General features: G+C 39.2%; 1 protein-coding gene across 2 annotated transcripts in view; it reads right to left on the bottom strand.

Annotated features, from left to right (window-relative positions):
- Positions 1–2,496: 2,496 nt before the first annotated feature.
- The window catches only part of TENM1 (teneurin transmembrane protein 1), a 330,568-nt gene continuing 315,299 nt past the window's right edge, over positions 2,497–17,765 (bottom strand). For both annotated transcript variants that reach the window (XM_081808286.1, XM_081808288.1), the window contains 4 exons: positions 12,707–13,094; positions 10,631–11,851; positions 9,723–9,865; positions 2,497–7,935 (listed from right to left, as the gene is read on the bottom strand). In XM_081808286.1, the coding sequence (XP_081664412.1) occupies positions 7,177–7,935; positions 9,723–9,865; positions 10,631–11,851; positions 12,707–13,094 (2,511 nt within the window). In that variant the 3' untranslated portion in view covers positions 2,497–7,176. The remainder of the gene's footprint in view (positions 7,936–9,722; positions 9,866–10,630; positions 11,852–12,706; positions 13,095–17,765) is intronic.

The following is a 17,765-nucleotide window of genomic DNA, read 5'->3' as shown; positions in this document are numbered from 1 at the left end:
GAAAAATGCACATATATTTCCAAGTGTACACCTTTCTTCAGAAAAAAAAAGTGTGTCAGCAAGCCCACAAGAACATGACAGTTTATCAAACACTCATTCATTTCCTCTGAGTTTGTTCTTAAGAGATAAGGTCAGTAAGGGAGACAAGCTTAGGTAATTGTCAGTTTGGCTATTACAAGCAAGTAAGCTTTGTGGTAGTACATAGGTAGAAGAAGTCTACAGAGGATGCCTCTGATTAAGACTTCTAGTGTAAATGGAGGGCTGGATTGAAGATAATTTGTGGTAGAGCAGATAGAGAATTAAAAATGTGAGAAATAGCTTTAAAATCTGTTAAGAAGGTTTAGACATCAGCTCATGTTTTATTTGATTCACTTTATTGAGTTCAGCCAGAGTCTATTAATAATAAAATCCAGATTTGCCCTTGAGCATTTCAAGGTTACAAGATACCTAGTCTTCCTGTTAGAGAGCTATAAATCCAACGTTGTCGCCTATGTTTGTCCTTGTAGTAAATGGGATACCATTAATTTAGGGTTTGCAGCTAGGGGTGAAGTTAAACTACCCACTTTGGAAACGTTCATCATTTGGGGTCATTGGCCAAACTTGTGGCAAAAGGCAGAATTTTCATCATTAGGTCGTTGGCCTCTTAAATGAGTATTTTTATGTAGAAAGATACAACAAAACCGATTGACTGGCGAGAGCCCATCAACATAATATTTGAGATTTGAATTCTTTTTTTTTTTTTTTAAAGATTTTATTTATTTATTTGAGAGAGAGAGAGACAGCGAGAGAGGGAACACAAGCAGGGGGGAGAGGGAGAAGCAGGCTTCCCGCGGAGCAGGGAACCCCATGCGGGGCTCGATCCCAGGACCCTGAGATCATGACCTGAGCTGAAGGCAGACGCTTAACGACTGAGCCACCCAGGTGCCTCGAGATTTGAATTCTTTCAGCTTTGTCAGATTATCCATGTGACCTTAGGTAAGTCAGTCTGTTACTATTATTGCATTTGCCAAGTAGGAACAATGAAGTCTTGCTCACCTCCCAGGATTATTGAGGTACTAGAATTATATAAATTTGAGGAAGTAATATTGCTAAAAATTTAAGTAGCACTGATATTCAAAGATCTCTAATAATGAGGGTGAGTAGGGGGGGAATATGGAGAAATCTGTTCTCTCGTTTAATGATTCTATGTAGGAGCTCTTGCCTCTTTTTGCACACTGAGGGTGGGGTAGGATGGCTATTTTAAAAAAATGACTAGGTGATACTAATATTTTCGCCCTCCCACCCATGACCCCGTTGCTTTTTGCTGACTGGTTGTGTTGGAACAATCGGGATTGTCTTCTGCTCCATGAATCTTTTCACTGTATCTGTGTCCCAGTAGGCCCCTTCACCTGCGGCGGATACATTCCAAGACTCCCATGGATGCCCAAGCCCATAGATAGTACCAAATCTTATATATACTATGTTTTTTCTTATATGTACATATCTGTGATAAAGTTTAATTTATAAATTAGGCATAGCAAGAGATTAACAACAATAAGTAGTAAGAAAATAGAACAATTATAACAATATACCGTAATAAAAGTTACACAAATGTGGTTTCTGTCTTTCTCAAAATAGCTTACTGTACTGCACTCACCCTTTTTGCAATGATGTGAGGTGATAAAATGCCTATGTGATGAGAGGAAGTGTGGGGAATGATGCACTCATTGTGACAGTGTTAGGCTACTCTTGACCTTCTGACAACGTCAGGAGGAGGATCATCTGCCTCTGGACTGTGGTTTACTGCGGGACTGCAGGTAGCTGAAACCCTGAAAAGTGAAACTGCAGATGAGGGGAGACTACTGGATATATCATTGAATAAAAAGGCAGCAGGGCATTTAAGGGTGATGTAAATTCCAGGATTCCAAGCAACTTTCAGAAACAAACAGGTTGTTTGGACAATGGGTGCCCTGTTACTATCAAGTTGAATTTTGTAAGCTCTATTGGCCTGCTTTCCCAGTGTCACTCGTAAATATGTTCTCGTGAAAAATAAGTGCCAAATGGCCATTGGAACTGCCCGGGACGTGCGAGCTGTTGTTTTTTAGTGTTTCCTGACTGCCTCTCTCCCCCATTCGCTTTTTTGCCAATGCATCTGCGTGTTCTGCTCTCCTAGCTCTCTCCCACCCGTTTTGCAATTCTTCATTTTCTTTCCATTGCTCAGAAAGGCATCGACAAGAGAAAGAAACCTTTTTAAAATAATAGCCTAGAGGCATTTAAACTTGCAAAAGCTACTCTTCTTTTTTTATTAAATGGTCATTTGTGTCAGAGATCCTATTTGTACGAAAAATAAAAATGAAGAGACATCTGCTTAGGATTAGTGCCTTTTTGATTTCTGCACCTTCATTTTCAAGATGATGCAGTTTTACTGTTCTCTGTTAGGGAGCTACTTTTCAATTGTCAGGTGACCAGACAGACTCGAGAATGCAGTTTGGCGCATGAATAAAACGGGCCGCAGTGTTCATTTGCAATTTTATTTTTTAAAAATGAAATATTCAAAGTACTTTTTTCTTTCAAATATCGACACATAATGTTGAACTTTAAATATTTACAGCACGTTGTTGTGATGCTCTTGTAGAAAAATGCATGCTTCTGGCCTGAAAGCCAGAGCAAAATGCAAAAGACCATTTAACTGCAGCCAGAGAACATGAACCTGTACAGTATCCAGTCACTTTTCAGCACAGGAGTGAGAGCAGGAATACAAAATTGGAACCTATTGTTTCCTAGCAACATGGCTCACGCCATTATAACACAATTTTCAGTATGATTAGAACCTCTAACTGTTGTTATATAGAAACTGAAAGTGGCATACACTGTAAACATTTTTACTGTTCATGAGAAAGTAAGCAGCTAAAAAGAATATTTTTCTGACGTAAAGGCTATACTTCTCTTTTTCACCTTCTTTCTTACCGATGCTTTTGCCAGAAGAAGAGTAAAGATTTAGACATTGTCATGATTCATACAAGTAAAATATTTTTCAAGGACACAATCTGATATACTAACATTTATTTAAGAGGTTAAAGTCCACCACTAAATCTAAGGAAAGATTTTTAACTGCCAAACACATTTCCTTTGACAAATAATGTAAGATGACAACTGCCAAGACAAAATCCACAGCAAGTTTAACTAACTATTTTCAGTTACTGTTTAGGAAGTAATTTCTTCGTACACACAGTAGTAGGTTTGGTCCTTAATAGCTTTCACGTGAAGGACACACTGAACTAACAGTCACTATTTTGTGGTTGAATTCTTTTTTGTTGTTTGTTGTTTTCTGTTTTTTTTTTGTTTTGCTTTTTTGTTTTTTGTTTTTTTTTGTTTTTTTGGTCTTTTTTGTTTTTTTGTTTTTTTTTTGTTTTGTTTTTTCCTTTGCAGAATAAAGAACCTTACAGAAGGCTGTGGAAGAGCAGTCTGAGATCTGAAGTACTAGTCAGGTCAGCTACGTGTATGTGAGTTCCTCCAAGAAAACAAGAATGTCGCATCCAATCTGTAGCCTTCTGTCTTTCCACAAGCTAGAATACACTCCAGTCTCTTCCAAAGAGTGTGTTTCAATACTTGATTCCTATACTTTTGCTTCCATTACAATTGCCCTTACAGGAATGTATCTTTATAAATGTAAAAACTTCGCCCTGACTCTCTCAGGTGATATTACAGTGGGGCCTGGTCTGGTTAAAAATAGATTTTAAAAAAAGGAAAGAAAAAAAAGAGTAGGAACAATATGATAGAATGCTTGAAACTGTGTCAACAGTTATGAAAAAGAAAAATCTTAGAAAAATTATCATTCAATTTTATACCTCTCTATGTAGTTAGCCTGTGAATTCCAAATTATACATTGTCAAGTTTTTATACATTTGGCTATGTTGTATATATATTATATTATATATATATAGTCTATATATTATAGATCTTCTAGATAAATTGACAGTAAAGGACACGCTTATTTTATACAGTATTTTGCTGGGTTAAAAATAAAACATATGCCTATTTATATGGTGAGTGTTTTGCTAGAAATTAGGATGAATTGGGCTTTATTTCCCTTTCCTTCAGGAGTCATGCTTCTAATCAATAATGATTAGAATGACAACTAAAAATAAATGTAATCAAATGTCTGTTAAACTGCAAACTTTGCAGTTCATTTGGATCTCTAGACCGTAGTGCAAGAGTAAAAACAAAACGAAACAAAATAAAACAAAACAGCACAAGTAAAGTGGGCCTAACTAGGAAAAAGAAACAACCACAGAGTAGTCCCTGCCTCCAGCCCAGAATGTTCTTCATGAGAGCCCCAACTAGCGTGCTCTCATTCGAACGTGCTTGAATGGTGTGTGGTTATGCAGTGTCAGCTGCCTGTGCTCTGGGTATGAGAAATTCAAATATTTCCCTTTAAGATACATTTACTTTCATCAGGAAATGCAAACAAATTGTTCTTTCATTAAGTTAAACTTCAGAATTGCAAATCTATGAAGGCATTCCTTGTATTCAGCTGAACGATGTACCCAATATCTCCACGTTCTTATTAAGAAATGCCAAAATGTTTCTCTTAGATTTACTGTTCATTGGTGCTAACCTTTTGGGTTTTTTTCTCTTTCCTCCCAAAAACTTTGGAAGTGGTAAAGAGAAAAATAATAGTTCAAGGCAGTATTAAAACCACAGCTATAAGTGATAAAAAGTGCATTTCCTGAATATAATACAACTTTAAGAAACTAAAGGCACAAACTAAATAAATATGTATTACAAACTAGAAATGCACAGTTCAAGGTAATCACTATTAAGTAAAAGCTTCAAATATTTGTTCCTAATGGATATTTAAAGCAGTTTGAAAATGATACATCATCAGTGAATTGCAAAAAAGTATAATAATCGCTTAAAATATAAGCAAAATAGACTCTAATATTGACATCTTGGATTAGTGATAAAATACATCATCACATTTATGAATGCACTCTCTATATACAGTTCGCAAATTATTTTTCCATTGATTTAAAAGAACTTCAGAGTTTCTAGGAACTTAAGGTCCATTTTTAGGCTGGTGTGGAGGTATTCAAATTTTCAACAAGTTTGTTCATAATTTTAGAATCCCGTGCTGAATAAATACTGTACCACTAACACAGGCCTGATTCAGGGGGAAAAAAACAACACAGTAATATGATTGTAGTCTCTATCAGTAATCTCTTGAGCTGGTGTGCTTCCACTTAAAAAGAGAGAGGAGTTCATCATGAATTCTCTCTCTTTCTCTCTGTCTTTCTCTCGGAATACATGCGTAAGAATGTGGTAATCCCAATGTGAAGTTTTTGAAAATGAAATGTTTGGATCCACCCTCCCCTGCTGTCTGCAGGTCCTTGCCTTTCTGTCCTTCCACTTGGTGGAGTAAGAAATCAGACTCTTTAAAAACCTTAACGGGAGCCTGAATTCTGACTTTGCATATTTTCAAAGAAGACTGTCATCACAAAGCAAGGCAATGACCCCACACTGCATTTAGGTAGTAGCTGGAAAGAATCCAAACTGTAACATTCCATCATAAATTCTCCTTCAGACATAGCGAATGTGCAGACCCAGTGATGAAAGGTGCTGAAGCTGGCTCAGGGGAATTTTCAGCAGGCCACATTGTGCTGTCATGTATTTTCATTTGTGGTAACTTACAATTACACAGCGTTTTCACAAACTGTCTCTTTGTCACTGGGCACAAATCTCGCAGCTCACCAAGGGACTTCTTTTTACTACAGGATTCATAAAGATTGAGAAACTGCAGCTGATATTACCACTAATCCTGATCTTTTTCCAAAGTTTAACTGATCATGGAACAAAATAAGCTTTCCTGGAAAATAGTTATTTTCCCAGGCAGGACAGATGATTAAATAAAAATAAATGGGTAAAGACAGAGAACCAAAATAACTAACCGTATAAATTATTTTAGTAAAAAAAACAGTCTGCCTCTCTATAATGAGTTGAAATGTTTTAGATTGGAAAGGGTTCGTTTAATTAAATTTCCTGACTGTGGCTGGGAGATGTTCAATACAGAATTGTACATTTGAAAGATAAATCTAAGTGGGATGAGTCAATGTGGCAGCAACTACTGTAATGTTTGGTTTGGTCTTCCCTTTAGTATTTTCCTTTCGTCTTAGTACTAGGTCTGTTTTTATAAAGGTTTTGGCTCTTGTGAATTTCTGCAGTAGTAGTGAACGTATTTATCGGTATTCCAGGCACGTATGCCTGCTAAAGTCTCTTTTATTTTTTTGTACCAGAATCATTTGTAGTAAATTACCTTCCGTGTGCACAACACCACTGGATTAGTGTATCAATACAGAATCACTAAGGTGAAACTATGACCAAAAACACACCCTTTATATAAATGAGAAATTCCTACCCAGGTTAATAAAAGCTATGCTTACAATTTGGTAAAAAAAAAAAAAAAAAAAAGTAGTCAAAACAGGTTGTGGGAGAAGTTACACTGGCCAGGTGCCTTGGTATCATGTACACACAAGCAAATAGTGGTAATTCAGTCCTGTTACCACACCCATAGGGAGGCGTGGTAGGCAGAACCCAGCCACCACACGCCAAAACACAGCACAAGAACATGGCATTTACTTTAACAAGCAAGGAGGAATAATCAGGGAGGAAGGGCGAATGGGTCCTGACTCTGGGAGATGGTGGCTGAGGACATTTTACACTTGTTTGTAAGTTTCCTATAACGGATCTGGGAAATGTGAAAGGGCTGGCAGTCTTTCGAAAAGCAGGGTTCAGAATACTATTGCACCACATTTTCAAATAGCCCACAAGTTCTGCCAACAGTTAAACGTGAAATTTCGTGTCACAATAGAGATAGAGAACCTTGGGTACTTTATATTTGAACATATGCATGGCTTGACAAATTTAAAGTGGTGCTTTCTGAAAACTTTTTTTTTTAGCTCTTTTACTTGTGTTATTTTGAATACTGCCACACAAGAACTAAAAATCTCTGTCATTTCTTAAAGAGTTTAAACAAACAATATTAAAATACCATCTTCCGTCACATTGAAAGGCAGTTGGATATGTTTTTCCTCCATATTTACATATACAGAGTTCTGATCTAGAAAACCAATACAATAAACCATTTTATGTTTTAAAAACAGGCAGTCTTTGGTGACGCAAAGGCAGAGATTTTTTTTGTTACCTCCTGCCTATTTCGCTCTGTCTCATAAAGTGAATATTGTTGGCACTGTCAGAAAGTTCTAAATACTGCTCAACAGACAAAACAAAATACCCATCATAACCTTGTACCCTCCCAGTGCTCAAAAGCTGCTGCTTTTCTCCCTCTGTCCATGCTCGAATACCCTCCTCCCCTTCTTGCAGTCTTCTTTGTTCCTTAGTCCAGGCCTGGGCAACAGCACGTTGTCTGGCAATCTCCAACACGTGATTCTTTTCCTCTTCGACAGTTGTCCCATACCGGATGTTGAAGCACAGAGCCCCGTGCTGGAGCTGGATATCTGCAAACCGTCTAGTCCTCCCATTCAACACAGAAGTCATCTGGGACACAGTGACATTGACACCATTCTCTAGAATCCGCCTCCCCCCAGTGTTACCGATGAGCACCAGGTCTTCCTCCAGAGACCCAAGCTTAATGAAGTAGTGAGTGTCCCTCCCCTCTATGGTAAAATGTAGGTTTTCCAGGTAATGAGCATTATTGAGAATGGCAGCAAGCCGCCTGCTATCTTCATTCGCTACTCCTATAATATCAGCTGTTACTATGCCATCCTTGATGGCGAATTTTATACCTTTTCCAAAAACAGAAGGAACAGCCGCAAACCTTGGTTGCTTCCCTCCTTCAAGGCACCGTCCATCATTGTATCGGGGAGTCATAGGAAGTTGGTCCAAGGAAATGAAATTCCTGAGCTGTTTCTGGAGCTCACACTGAATACCCAGAATAGTCTAGGAAAGAAGAAAGGCACAGTGCAAATGCTTGGTGATTGTGAAAAGCCCCTTCTTGCTTTACCGTGCTGGTGTGTGATTTCACAAGAAGCCAAATTTGGAATCTCTTCATCAGCGATTTGGCAAAGACAAGACTAACAGGTTACTTGGTCACCTGGCATATACTTCTTGAGGTCTTGGTGAGTTCAACATAAGGAAGTATGTTCAAATTTGGTATCACAGAATCTCAGAACTAGAAGTCACTTCAAGTTAAGTGGGTCCAGCTCCCCCGAAACAAAGACATTTCAACTTCACCAATTTAACTAATACTCACTAGCTGTTTGTTACTGTACGTGGTGTGATACATTAGCCACAGTGAGGAGCAGAGAGGGTTTAAGGCCTTATTCTTGCTTTTAAACAGATTATAACCTTCTACATAACTACAGCAAATCAGCAAGAAGTTCACTGATCTTCTTACGTGGACTTAAAAAAAAAACCCTTTTTATTATGGGCATTTTCAAACATACTAGGAAATAAAAAGAAGAGAATAATGAACCTCCAAGTATCCACAACAAAGTTTCAGCAATTTCAACATTTTGATTAACTTTTTTAAAGGACTTTTAATTATAAAAAGGACTGTTAATTACTTTTTAATTACAAAATTATTTTTATATATGTATTTACAAAACAGGATAAGCCTATAGTACCTATTTAGATTTGCCTTTCCCTTATAATTTTTTTTTTTTAAAGATTTTATTTATTTTTTAGAGAGTGAGCGAGAGAGAAACAGCATGAGAGGGGAGAGGGTCAGAGGGAGAAGCAGGCTCCCCGCTGAGCGGGGAGCCCGATGTGGGACTCGATCCCAGGACCCTGGGATCATGACCTGAGTCGAAGGCAGACGCTTAACCATCTGAGCCACCCAGGCGCCCTCCCTTATAATTTTTTAAAAAAGATTTTATTTATTTGAGAGAGAGAGAGCATGAGCGGCGGGGGGTGCGAGGGGCAGAGGGTGAGGGAGAAGCAGACTCCCTGCTGAGCAGGGGGCCCGACGTGGGGCTCGATCCCAGGACCCCAGGATCATGACCTGAGCTGAAGGCAGATGCTTAACCGACTAAGCCACCCAGGTGCCCCTAATTTTTTACACTTAAATTTCAAGCCCTCCCATCCTAATTTCAGTTTTATTTTGCTTAAGTAATTTTTTTTTTTTTTGCAAAGAGACAGTCCTCCATTTCTTTCAATTGAAAGAAAAAGTTATTTTGTTTTCATTTGTACCTCATACTCTTGATGAAATTATCTGCTGAACTGTGAATAGTTTGGTATTCCTATTTTCCCAGAGACTCTACCCCTATAGTATTTATTATTTTTACTTCATTGCTCTTACTACTTTTTCTTTGTCAGAATAATTTAATTCTGTTCTTCCCATGTTTTTTAATGCACTACACCCTAAATTATTTCGCTGTTGGAAATCTGAAGTTTTTTATGTCTGTCAGTGAACAGTTTTCTCTATACAGAATCCATAATTGCCCTTGGCAGCCCGTTCCGGAATTTTAAAAGTTTAGTTCCTCCTGTTTGTCTACTGCAGCAGGGCATCGAATCCCACGTTAGTCTTGTCTTTTCTAAAAGCTCCAATTCCCTGATCCTTTCCTCATGGAAGCTTTTTTTCTACCTCCTCATTAACTGTGGACATTTCAGTGAATATTCAAGATAACTCAAAAATAAGTAAGCAAATATATGTTAATGCCATTTCATGGTGTTGGATGCTCGTCTGTTTTTTTCAGATAAACAGAGATGGTAAAATTTTTACAAACCTTTCCAGGATCCCACTCTTGAGTTTTTGTCTGAAGCTGTAGAAGCTCATAAGTTAATTCCAAATTTTCTAATTCTGGTTTGGGAAATCCAGGTAGAACATTGTGTAACTGGAAACCAAACAGCTCCAACCAACTTCCAATGTCTGTGAGGCACAAAATATAAAAGAAAAAAAAATGATGAAGCCCATACTTTACAAGCTTTGTGGAAAGCTTGAACGATACCTCTCCTGCCCTCAAAATGTTCAGCCAGTGGGAGGTTAGGGATAAAACTCCCCCTTCTATCACCTGCTCTAAAACATAGGATCCTCTCTCTACAGGGATACCTTTTGATTCATGGATAATCACAGAGATAGGTTCAGTTTACAGCACTGAAACTCTTAATGTGGTAATGGTACTGAGGCCACACAGACCGTAATATTAGATTTATTTGATGGAACATAATCTTGAATTTTTCCTTTATGAAATTATTCGTATAAGCTTTTTAAAAAAAGGATGTTATTTATTTGAGAGAGAGCGAGCACAAGCAGGGAAAGAGGGAGGGAGGAAGCAGACTCTCTGCTGAGCAGAGAGCCCCACCTGGGGCTCATTCCCAGGACCTCGAGGTCATGACCTGAGCTGATGGCAGATGCTTAACTGACTGACCCACCCAGGCACCCCTCATATAAGCTTTTAACAGTGAAACCTACAAACAGAAAGCTTAAAAGGAAAGAAAACGTGTCCTGGGATGCAGAAGCATCATGTTTTATGCCCTTTGCACAGTTGTGCTCCCTCTAGAAGACTAAGGAAGAGAGTGACTGCACAATAACTTGTGGGTTAACTGGCAGGAAGAGGAAGCATATTTACAGAGGCACTGAGATTATGTGATAAACACCATGGAGTTATTGCAAGTTTAGTGTAAAGTTTTATACCTGTGGTATACTTTGAAACATCTTGAATTTTGCCAACTGGGTAGTTATTTTCAAAGGAGTAGAGGTTGAATGGTTTAGGAAGGAGGTTCAACTGTTTCCATATGTGATGATTAGGCGTTGTCCACCTGCCAGCAAAAACATCGTAATCCCTTTGCCCCAGGTGCACTAATTTAGTAAGCAAATCATAGAGTCCTCCATGGAAACCAATGACGACCTGAAAGTCAGGGTAAGTGTCATGATAGATATCTCCATAAGGCGTGTACAATATCTCTTTTATCACCTGACCTCGACTGCTGAACACAGCCAGTGGGGTGCCTATATTATCACAAGCTACATAATATTCTTCACCACTGCTTAGCTCCATGGCAATAAGGTGACCTTGGAGATCATAATACAGGGATGTAATCTCTGAGCTCGTGTGGTTGTACAAATGAGTAACTCTTATGGGGTTGGCCAGGTCCGCATAAAAGAACTGAAGGTGCTGCCCTAGGCTGGACTTACTGGCGACACGTCGCCCAAGCCCATCATAGTAATACTGCACAGTCCAGCCAGCAGCCTTATTGTAGGCTTTCTGCAGCAGACCATTAGAATTATATTCAAATATGTCATTTCCCCTCTGCCTCAGAAAGCCATCTTCATCCATTTTATACTGAATTTCTCCGAGTCTGGTGATGCGGTCTCGGAGGTCATATCGGAGAGGAGTAAGACGAGCACTATTTCCATGGCTTAAGAGGTTGATGTTTCCATTCAGATCATAACTATAACGCCACTGGGTTTTGTCATTTACAGAAACAGTCTGAAGTTGCCCATCGGCATCGTATTCATAGAAGTATCTCGTTATGTTGGCATCTACTCCCACTCTTATATCACATATCACCATACGCCCCATATTATCATATTGAATTGTCATCCAGTAGGCAATAGCCTTTAGGATTTCATATTGGACTTCAATAACTTGTCCGTTGGCACTGAAGATCTTGGTGTGCTTCATCACCGTAGTGGTTATGACCTGATTTAAATCGTAATTAATGACACTGAATTTTCCAAACTGTTCTGTTCTACCGGAAACATCAACATATCGGTACAGATCTATGGGCAAAGGGGTTTCATTGATCACAGCTTGCATGCTGGTAACTCGGAAGTTGTTGTAGCTGTAGTCAAACCGAGCGTTCACCAGCCCCTCTTCGCTGAATCTGAAGATCTGGCGTCCAATAAGAGGTCCTGAGGAATCAAAATAAAAACAATGAGAACAGAGCTAGATGGGTAATGTTGAGCAATCAGAAGGATCTAGGGTCAGGGTCTTTAGTAGTGATGCTTTTACATTCAAAATAAGATATTAGAGATTGACCTCTGATACTTCACGCCTGGGCATATCATCTCATAGATACACACTCTCAGAGCTGTGGTCAGTAAATACGAAAAAATACTGTACGCTATAGTTATAGAGTAATTTAATTATAGGAACTATTTAAGTAACAGCCCATCCAGTGGCTTGGGGTGATGAAACTGATATTATCAACATCCTTTCTTGTTATAATCACTGACAAAAGTACTTTTAATTCGTTTAACCTGTGCTACAAAGTCAGCAGGTCAGTTGTTGACAAAATCCAGCATTAAGGTAACTGACTTCGGGCATTTGATAAGCTAAGCCCAAAGGATGAAATATATTCAAAAGTTCTGACTTTTGAACATATTTTGCCATCCTCTGAGGCTTATAGAGGTTACATGGGGCTTGAGCTCGTTTCAGGGAGGCTCAACTCCTGCAGCTGCATCTCTGGGAAGATCTGGTAATGAGTTAGGAAGGAGCACACAGTTGGATCAGGTTCTCAGAGCTCAGCTTTTCTGAGAGCTGAGACAGAGACAGAAATGCACGGTAGGTTTTTAAGGAATCAGCTTTCATGCAGTCTATAACAGGTTTTTAATTTCAATGGAAGATAATTTAATAACCAAAGTGAATGTTTATGGGATTGGATGTCTACAGGTCAATGCTTCTATTTCACACTGTGGCCAGCAAAAATGTTGTAAGAAAATACTGACCGATGTGGATGTACGCACTGCCACCCTTTCACAACAAACCTGTTTGCCTATATCTGATCGTGCAAATGAAGCCGTCGTGCATCAGGTGTATTGTCTTAATGACTCCAGAAGACTCTTCATATGTTAATGTGACCTGAGTGGTATCATAGAGAACTTCAGACAGCCTGGCTTGCTTGGTGTATTTGTATAAAACTCTGCGCCCTGTTCCCAGATGCAGGGTCTGCAGCAGTCGGCCGTCCCGACTGTAGTCTTGGATAAAAGAAGTGCTACTGTCTGGCGGGGTGTAGATGTTCCGGTAGTAGCCCACTGAAAGCATGGTTTGTAGGCTGTGGCGCACCATACTCGGCATGGTGACTGAGAGCAGACAATCCGACTGGTCGTACTCAAAGATGTAGCGCCGCTGGCTATGTAAGAGAAGCATCACAGACTGAAACGAGACAAAGGCAAAAAATAGCATAATACGTACCACTGAAGCTGAGGAGATTAAAGAAACACATTCATCCATTCAGCACAGATTTATCCAGCACTTGCTATGTGCCAGGCACTGATATAGTGCTGGGTGGATATAGTAGTGGGCAGTAATGGTGTCTATGGAGAAGAAAGACAAGCAACCAAGCAATTACAACACCGTGTGCAGTGTGTTATGACAGAGGAAGGACAGGGTGCTTATGGGAGCAGAGCAAGAATAGCTAAGCCAGACTTAAGAGGTCAGGAAAAGCTGCCTGGAGAAAGCAGCATCCAAACTGAGATCTCAAGGATGACTACGGCTTTGGCCAGGTTTGAAGGCAGGGAGGTGGGGGGAGCCGGGGAGGGAGATAGTGCTCCTGACAGAGGGCACAGCATTGAGGGTCTGGATAAGAAAGAGAACATGGCTTTTCAGAGAATGAGAGGAATTTTGTGTGGCCAGAGCATGTGTGTTGGGGGCGGGGTGGTGAATGGCAAGAGATGAGGCCAGTTAAGTAGGCTGGGTCCAGGTCATGCTGGGCTTTCTAAGCCATGCTAAGGAGGCTGAACTTAAACATGCTGGCAATAGGGAACCACTGAAAGCCAAGTTGAAGGACAGGGTCTTGCAGAGCTGGGACAAACAATCAAGTCAGTATTCCAAAAGGGTTACTGTTTGTGGAGTCGCATCCATGTGGAGATGGATTAGAAGGTAAATGGAGGTGAGGGCATGCCACATACTGAGTTACAGTCACCAAAAAGTATTTATTGGCTTCACGTAGTTGTAAAGTCTTCCTCAAAAGTTTGTATATAAAATATTATAATTATTTCTCTGCAATTCGTGTTTTATTTATTTTTTGAGTATAGTTGACATTTTTTTAAGATTTTATTTTTAAGTAATTTCCATACCCAACATGGGGCTCAAACTGACAACCTCGAGATTAAGAGTTGCACGTTCTATCAACTGAGCCAGCCAGGAGCCCCTATAGTTGACATTTTAAAAAAATTTGAGTATAGTTGACAAGCAATTCATGTTTTAAACTATATTAGGGGAACATGCCATTAAAAAGTGAAGAATTCTCTGGATATGCAACCCCTTTCCTCCAAACTGATCTGTATTTCAGAAATAGTTATTTGTTGAGGTATAATGCCTCACATATGATTAGGTATTTCACTGATACTGGTTTACCTTATTTTAACCTCAAACACAAACATAAAAGGAACACTGTTTTACAGGGGACTCAATCCTATTTCTAATTGAAAAGCATTTAAATCTCATCTTTTAATAAAAATAAAAAATGCTCACCCCTGGAGACTCTGATATAACTCTCTAAGGAAGCTTTATCCCTCCCTTCTTGAGAATTACCTTACCAAGCAAAAGGATTTAGTTGAGCTTATTTTCTGAAGTTTGTGTTATGAAAACAATAGGTATCTTTTCATTTTCTAAACATAAATTACATAAATATTTATGAATATGAATTACAGAAGCGTATATAATGTGCACTTCCCTCTTCTAAATATGAAATTATATTCTAGTATTAAATCTATTTCTTGGAACTGCATATCCCCCCGCCTTCTGAGAATTATTGATTCTGAATCGCATGTCAGTACTGTGAAGTCAAAGTCTGCAGTTATTCACTCGTTTGTTCCTCCTTTCTGTTTTTTCCCACCAAGTACCCTGCCTTGCGGATACAAAGCTGCAAGCTGCGTGCGGGAAGCCTGTCACCTCATCATCTGGGGACAACCTGCACCTCCGAAACTGCCACTGAACAGAGGCAGGAGACTTGGCATGAGGACACGAAGGGAGAACCACCTCCTTGACCAAGGCAGAACCAACAGAACCTGGGGGGAGCTGGTGAAAAATGCCTTTGCATTAGCTCTATGCTCAAAGTCAGATTTCTCAGCTCCTTTCCAGTCTCTTCTGTCAGTTTGCCACGAACAAATGACATCTGTCACCTGTGATGCGGGCCAGGGACAATCACCATATGGCTCCCATACATTATCTAGTACCAGCCTGCCTGGGCCATGCCTTTTCCAGTCGCTGTGCGTGCCTTGCCAAACATGTATAGCACATTGCCATTGTGTTCTCTCCCCTGTCTCATCCATCGCGCCGCAGTAAAAAACCACTGCCCGACTCTGTCCTAGGTGCTGCTGATGCAGTGCGGTCTCAAAAGCTCCCTGGTCTGTTTTAAAGCTTTCTGCCAATGGCAAGGATGTGGATGACGTGATTAGAAAGCTCGTGAATGTAACTGTTGTGTTGCCAGAACGCCATTTAGCTCTCACTTGGCTGCTTTCTCACTTTGGGTGGGCATTGTTACCAGTTTGTTCAAAAATAATGCTTATGAGTCCATCCAGCACCCACAGTGCTGCTACAGCAGGAAAAAGGGCCATTTCTTCTGAGTCCAAACAAAAGAGTTGGAGACTTTGTATTTTTTTTAATGGGTTGTGAGATCCTAAAAGAGATCATTGTAAAGAAGGAAAAAAGAGCAAGCATGTATATTCATTTGAACAAGAATAGAAATGAGCAATGGTGGAAATTTGAAAAGTTAAAGCACTCGAGTAACCACCAGATGGCAGTGTGGGGCCACCTGGAAGCTCAAGGCAACGTGCATTGTATCACTTTAGGCAGGCAGCTTTTGAAAATTTCAGCCCTAAAGAGGCAATTTTGTGTAAATGTATCAGACTAGAGCATCTTATTATATGATTATAAAATATCTTTAAATGCGTTTTTTAAGATGAAGTCCTTGAACGATTTTAGGAAACCGAAAGATTTACATTTACTGTAATACAAAATTTTAGCCCCACAAGTCTTCAAAATATAATTAACTCAGAGAAGTCTCATAAATCAAGATAGAGAATTAATGACCACATAGAGAAAATTTAAGAAACAATAATTGATTTTTTTTAATAGAGAAGAGATCATTTAAGCAACCACAGCTATTACCCAAATAATTATTTTTCTCCTAATGGCTACAGATCATTGTGCATGAAAATGATACACGTAACTTGCACTTGCTCTAGAGGAAGTCACACGATTTCTACAAAATTTCTGCACATTAGGGTGAAATATTTGCTGTTGCTTTTTAATATATCATGGTATAGGGATGGCAAGCAAATTTACAGAGGTATTTTGAAGCATAAAATGAGGTATACATTTTCAAGCTTGAGAATTCTTACTTTAAAATATACTAGAGGAGCCAGTCTCTTTGTCTTTGCTCTGCCCCAGACATAGTGAAAGAATGTGCCAGCAAAGGCCATGTTAAAGAGAGGACTCAAAAGAGCACAGGAAGACACAGAACCTCATCACCTCACTGCAAAAGTTACATGTACATTGGATTTTGGTAAATTCAATATTCCTTCCCTTTTTATTTTCTAGAATCACAATTTCAAAAATGCTTTAATTTTCTTCTTTTCTCCTTTCTTCATTTCCCTTCCTCCTTTCCTTCCTTCTGTTCTTTCTTGTTTTAATTTCCCTTCAAGTAGTAGTAAGTAAGTAGCATTTGTTAGTGACTGGAAAATAAATGCTATAATGCACTATGTAAATGGAACGAAACCAACTTATTTTATGATTAGATGCTCTGGGTGCTTTATATTCAGTTATTTCATTTAATCATCATATCTATTCAGTGATTTAGTTATTATTACTGGTAATTATAACATTAATAAAATCAATCTCATGATAAATGATTTTTGGAAAGTAAAGAACCATTTCATAGTTGTGTGCTTTGCAGGTTCTGAGTTTTGCATAATACGACTGTTTAAGTCAAGGGCTACCCTTATTTTTTATTTTATTTTTTTATGTAGGCTCCACATCCAGTGTGGAGCCCAACATGGAGCTTGAACTCATGACCCTGACTGAGATCAAGACCCAAGCTGAGATCAAGAGTCTGATGCTTAACTGACTGAGCCACCCAGGAGCCCTGGGGTGACTTTGTAATTAGAGGACAAATTAAGTGTGAACTCAAGAAAGGGACAAAAGTCAACTAAAAGGCACAAGTGATTCAGCTTGTCTCACTGGTCAGTAAACTAGTCTCTGGAAGTCCTTAGGGCTTCTCTTGATACATGATACATCAGTCAGGTCTTATTTCTGTCCACTGCAGGCCCTGGCTCATAGACTTCTCCTTGTTTTTAAAGAGATTGTCAACTCAGTTTCTGTAGCAAAGAGAACTTAGGGGAAGTTTCCTTCACATGATTCTTTGCTCAGCTACTTCAGAAAAGAGAAGCAATAAAATTGCTTCATTGGTGTCACAGAAGCTGCATGAAGGGCTAAAATGTAAGTTTTCAATAGGCTCCTTTGCTATTGTATAGGCAGCCTAAAGGAAAAGTCTTAGAGACTCAGATGCAACTGTCTACAGGCAGTTATAGCTCAGCGGCCAAATTGTGGTGCTAATGAATTGGGTTTATGAGTTCAAACCCATGTACACTCCTAGGGAGTGTTGGCTACTTCACTGGCCACATGTATGACCTGTGGAAGGGTCAGGGCAAACCCATCCTCATTCCTTGAAAAACAAATCAGCCTATGATCTAATAATCAGTGGTATCTTTTTTTTATATGAAGGTCATCATTACATGCATTGCCCCTGTAAACATACCACCAAATATTTGGATTCAGGAAATTTTGTACCAAGTTTAGTACTTTGTGAACATGAGCCATAGG

The sequence above is a fragment of the Leptonychotes weddellii genome, chromosome X (genome assembly GCF_054177405.1).
Source record: "Leptonychotes weddellii isolate Sample4059 chromosome X, ASM5417740v2, whole genome shotgun sequence".
NCBI lineage: Eukaryota > Metazoa > Chordata > Mammalia > Carnivora > Phocidae > Leptonychotes > Leptonychotes weddellii.
The sequence above is the reverse complement of the archived record's forward strand: the minus strand, read 5'-3'. Positions and strand labels throughout refer to the sequence as shown.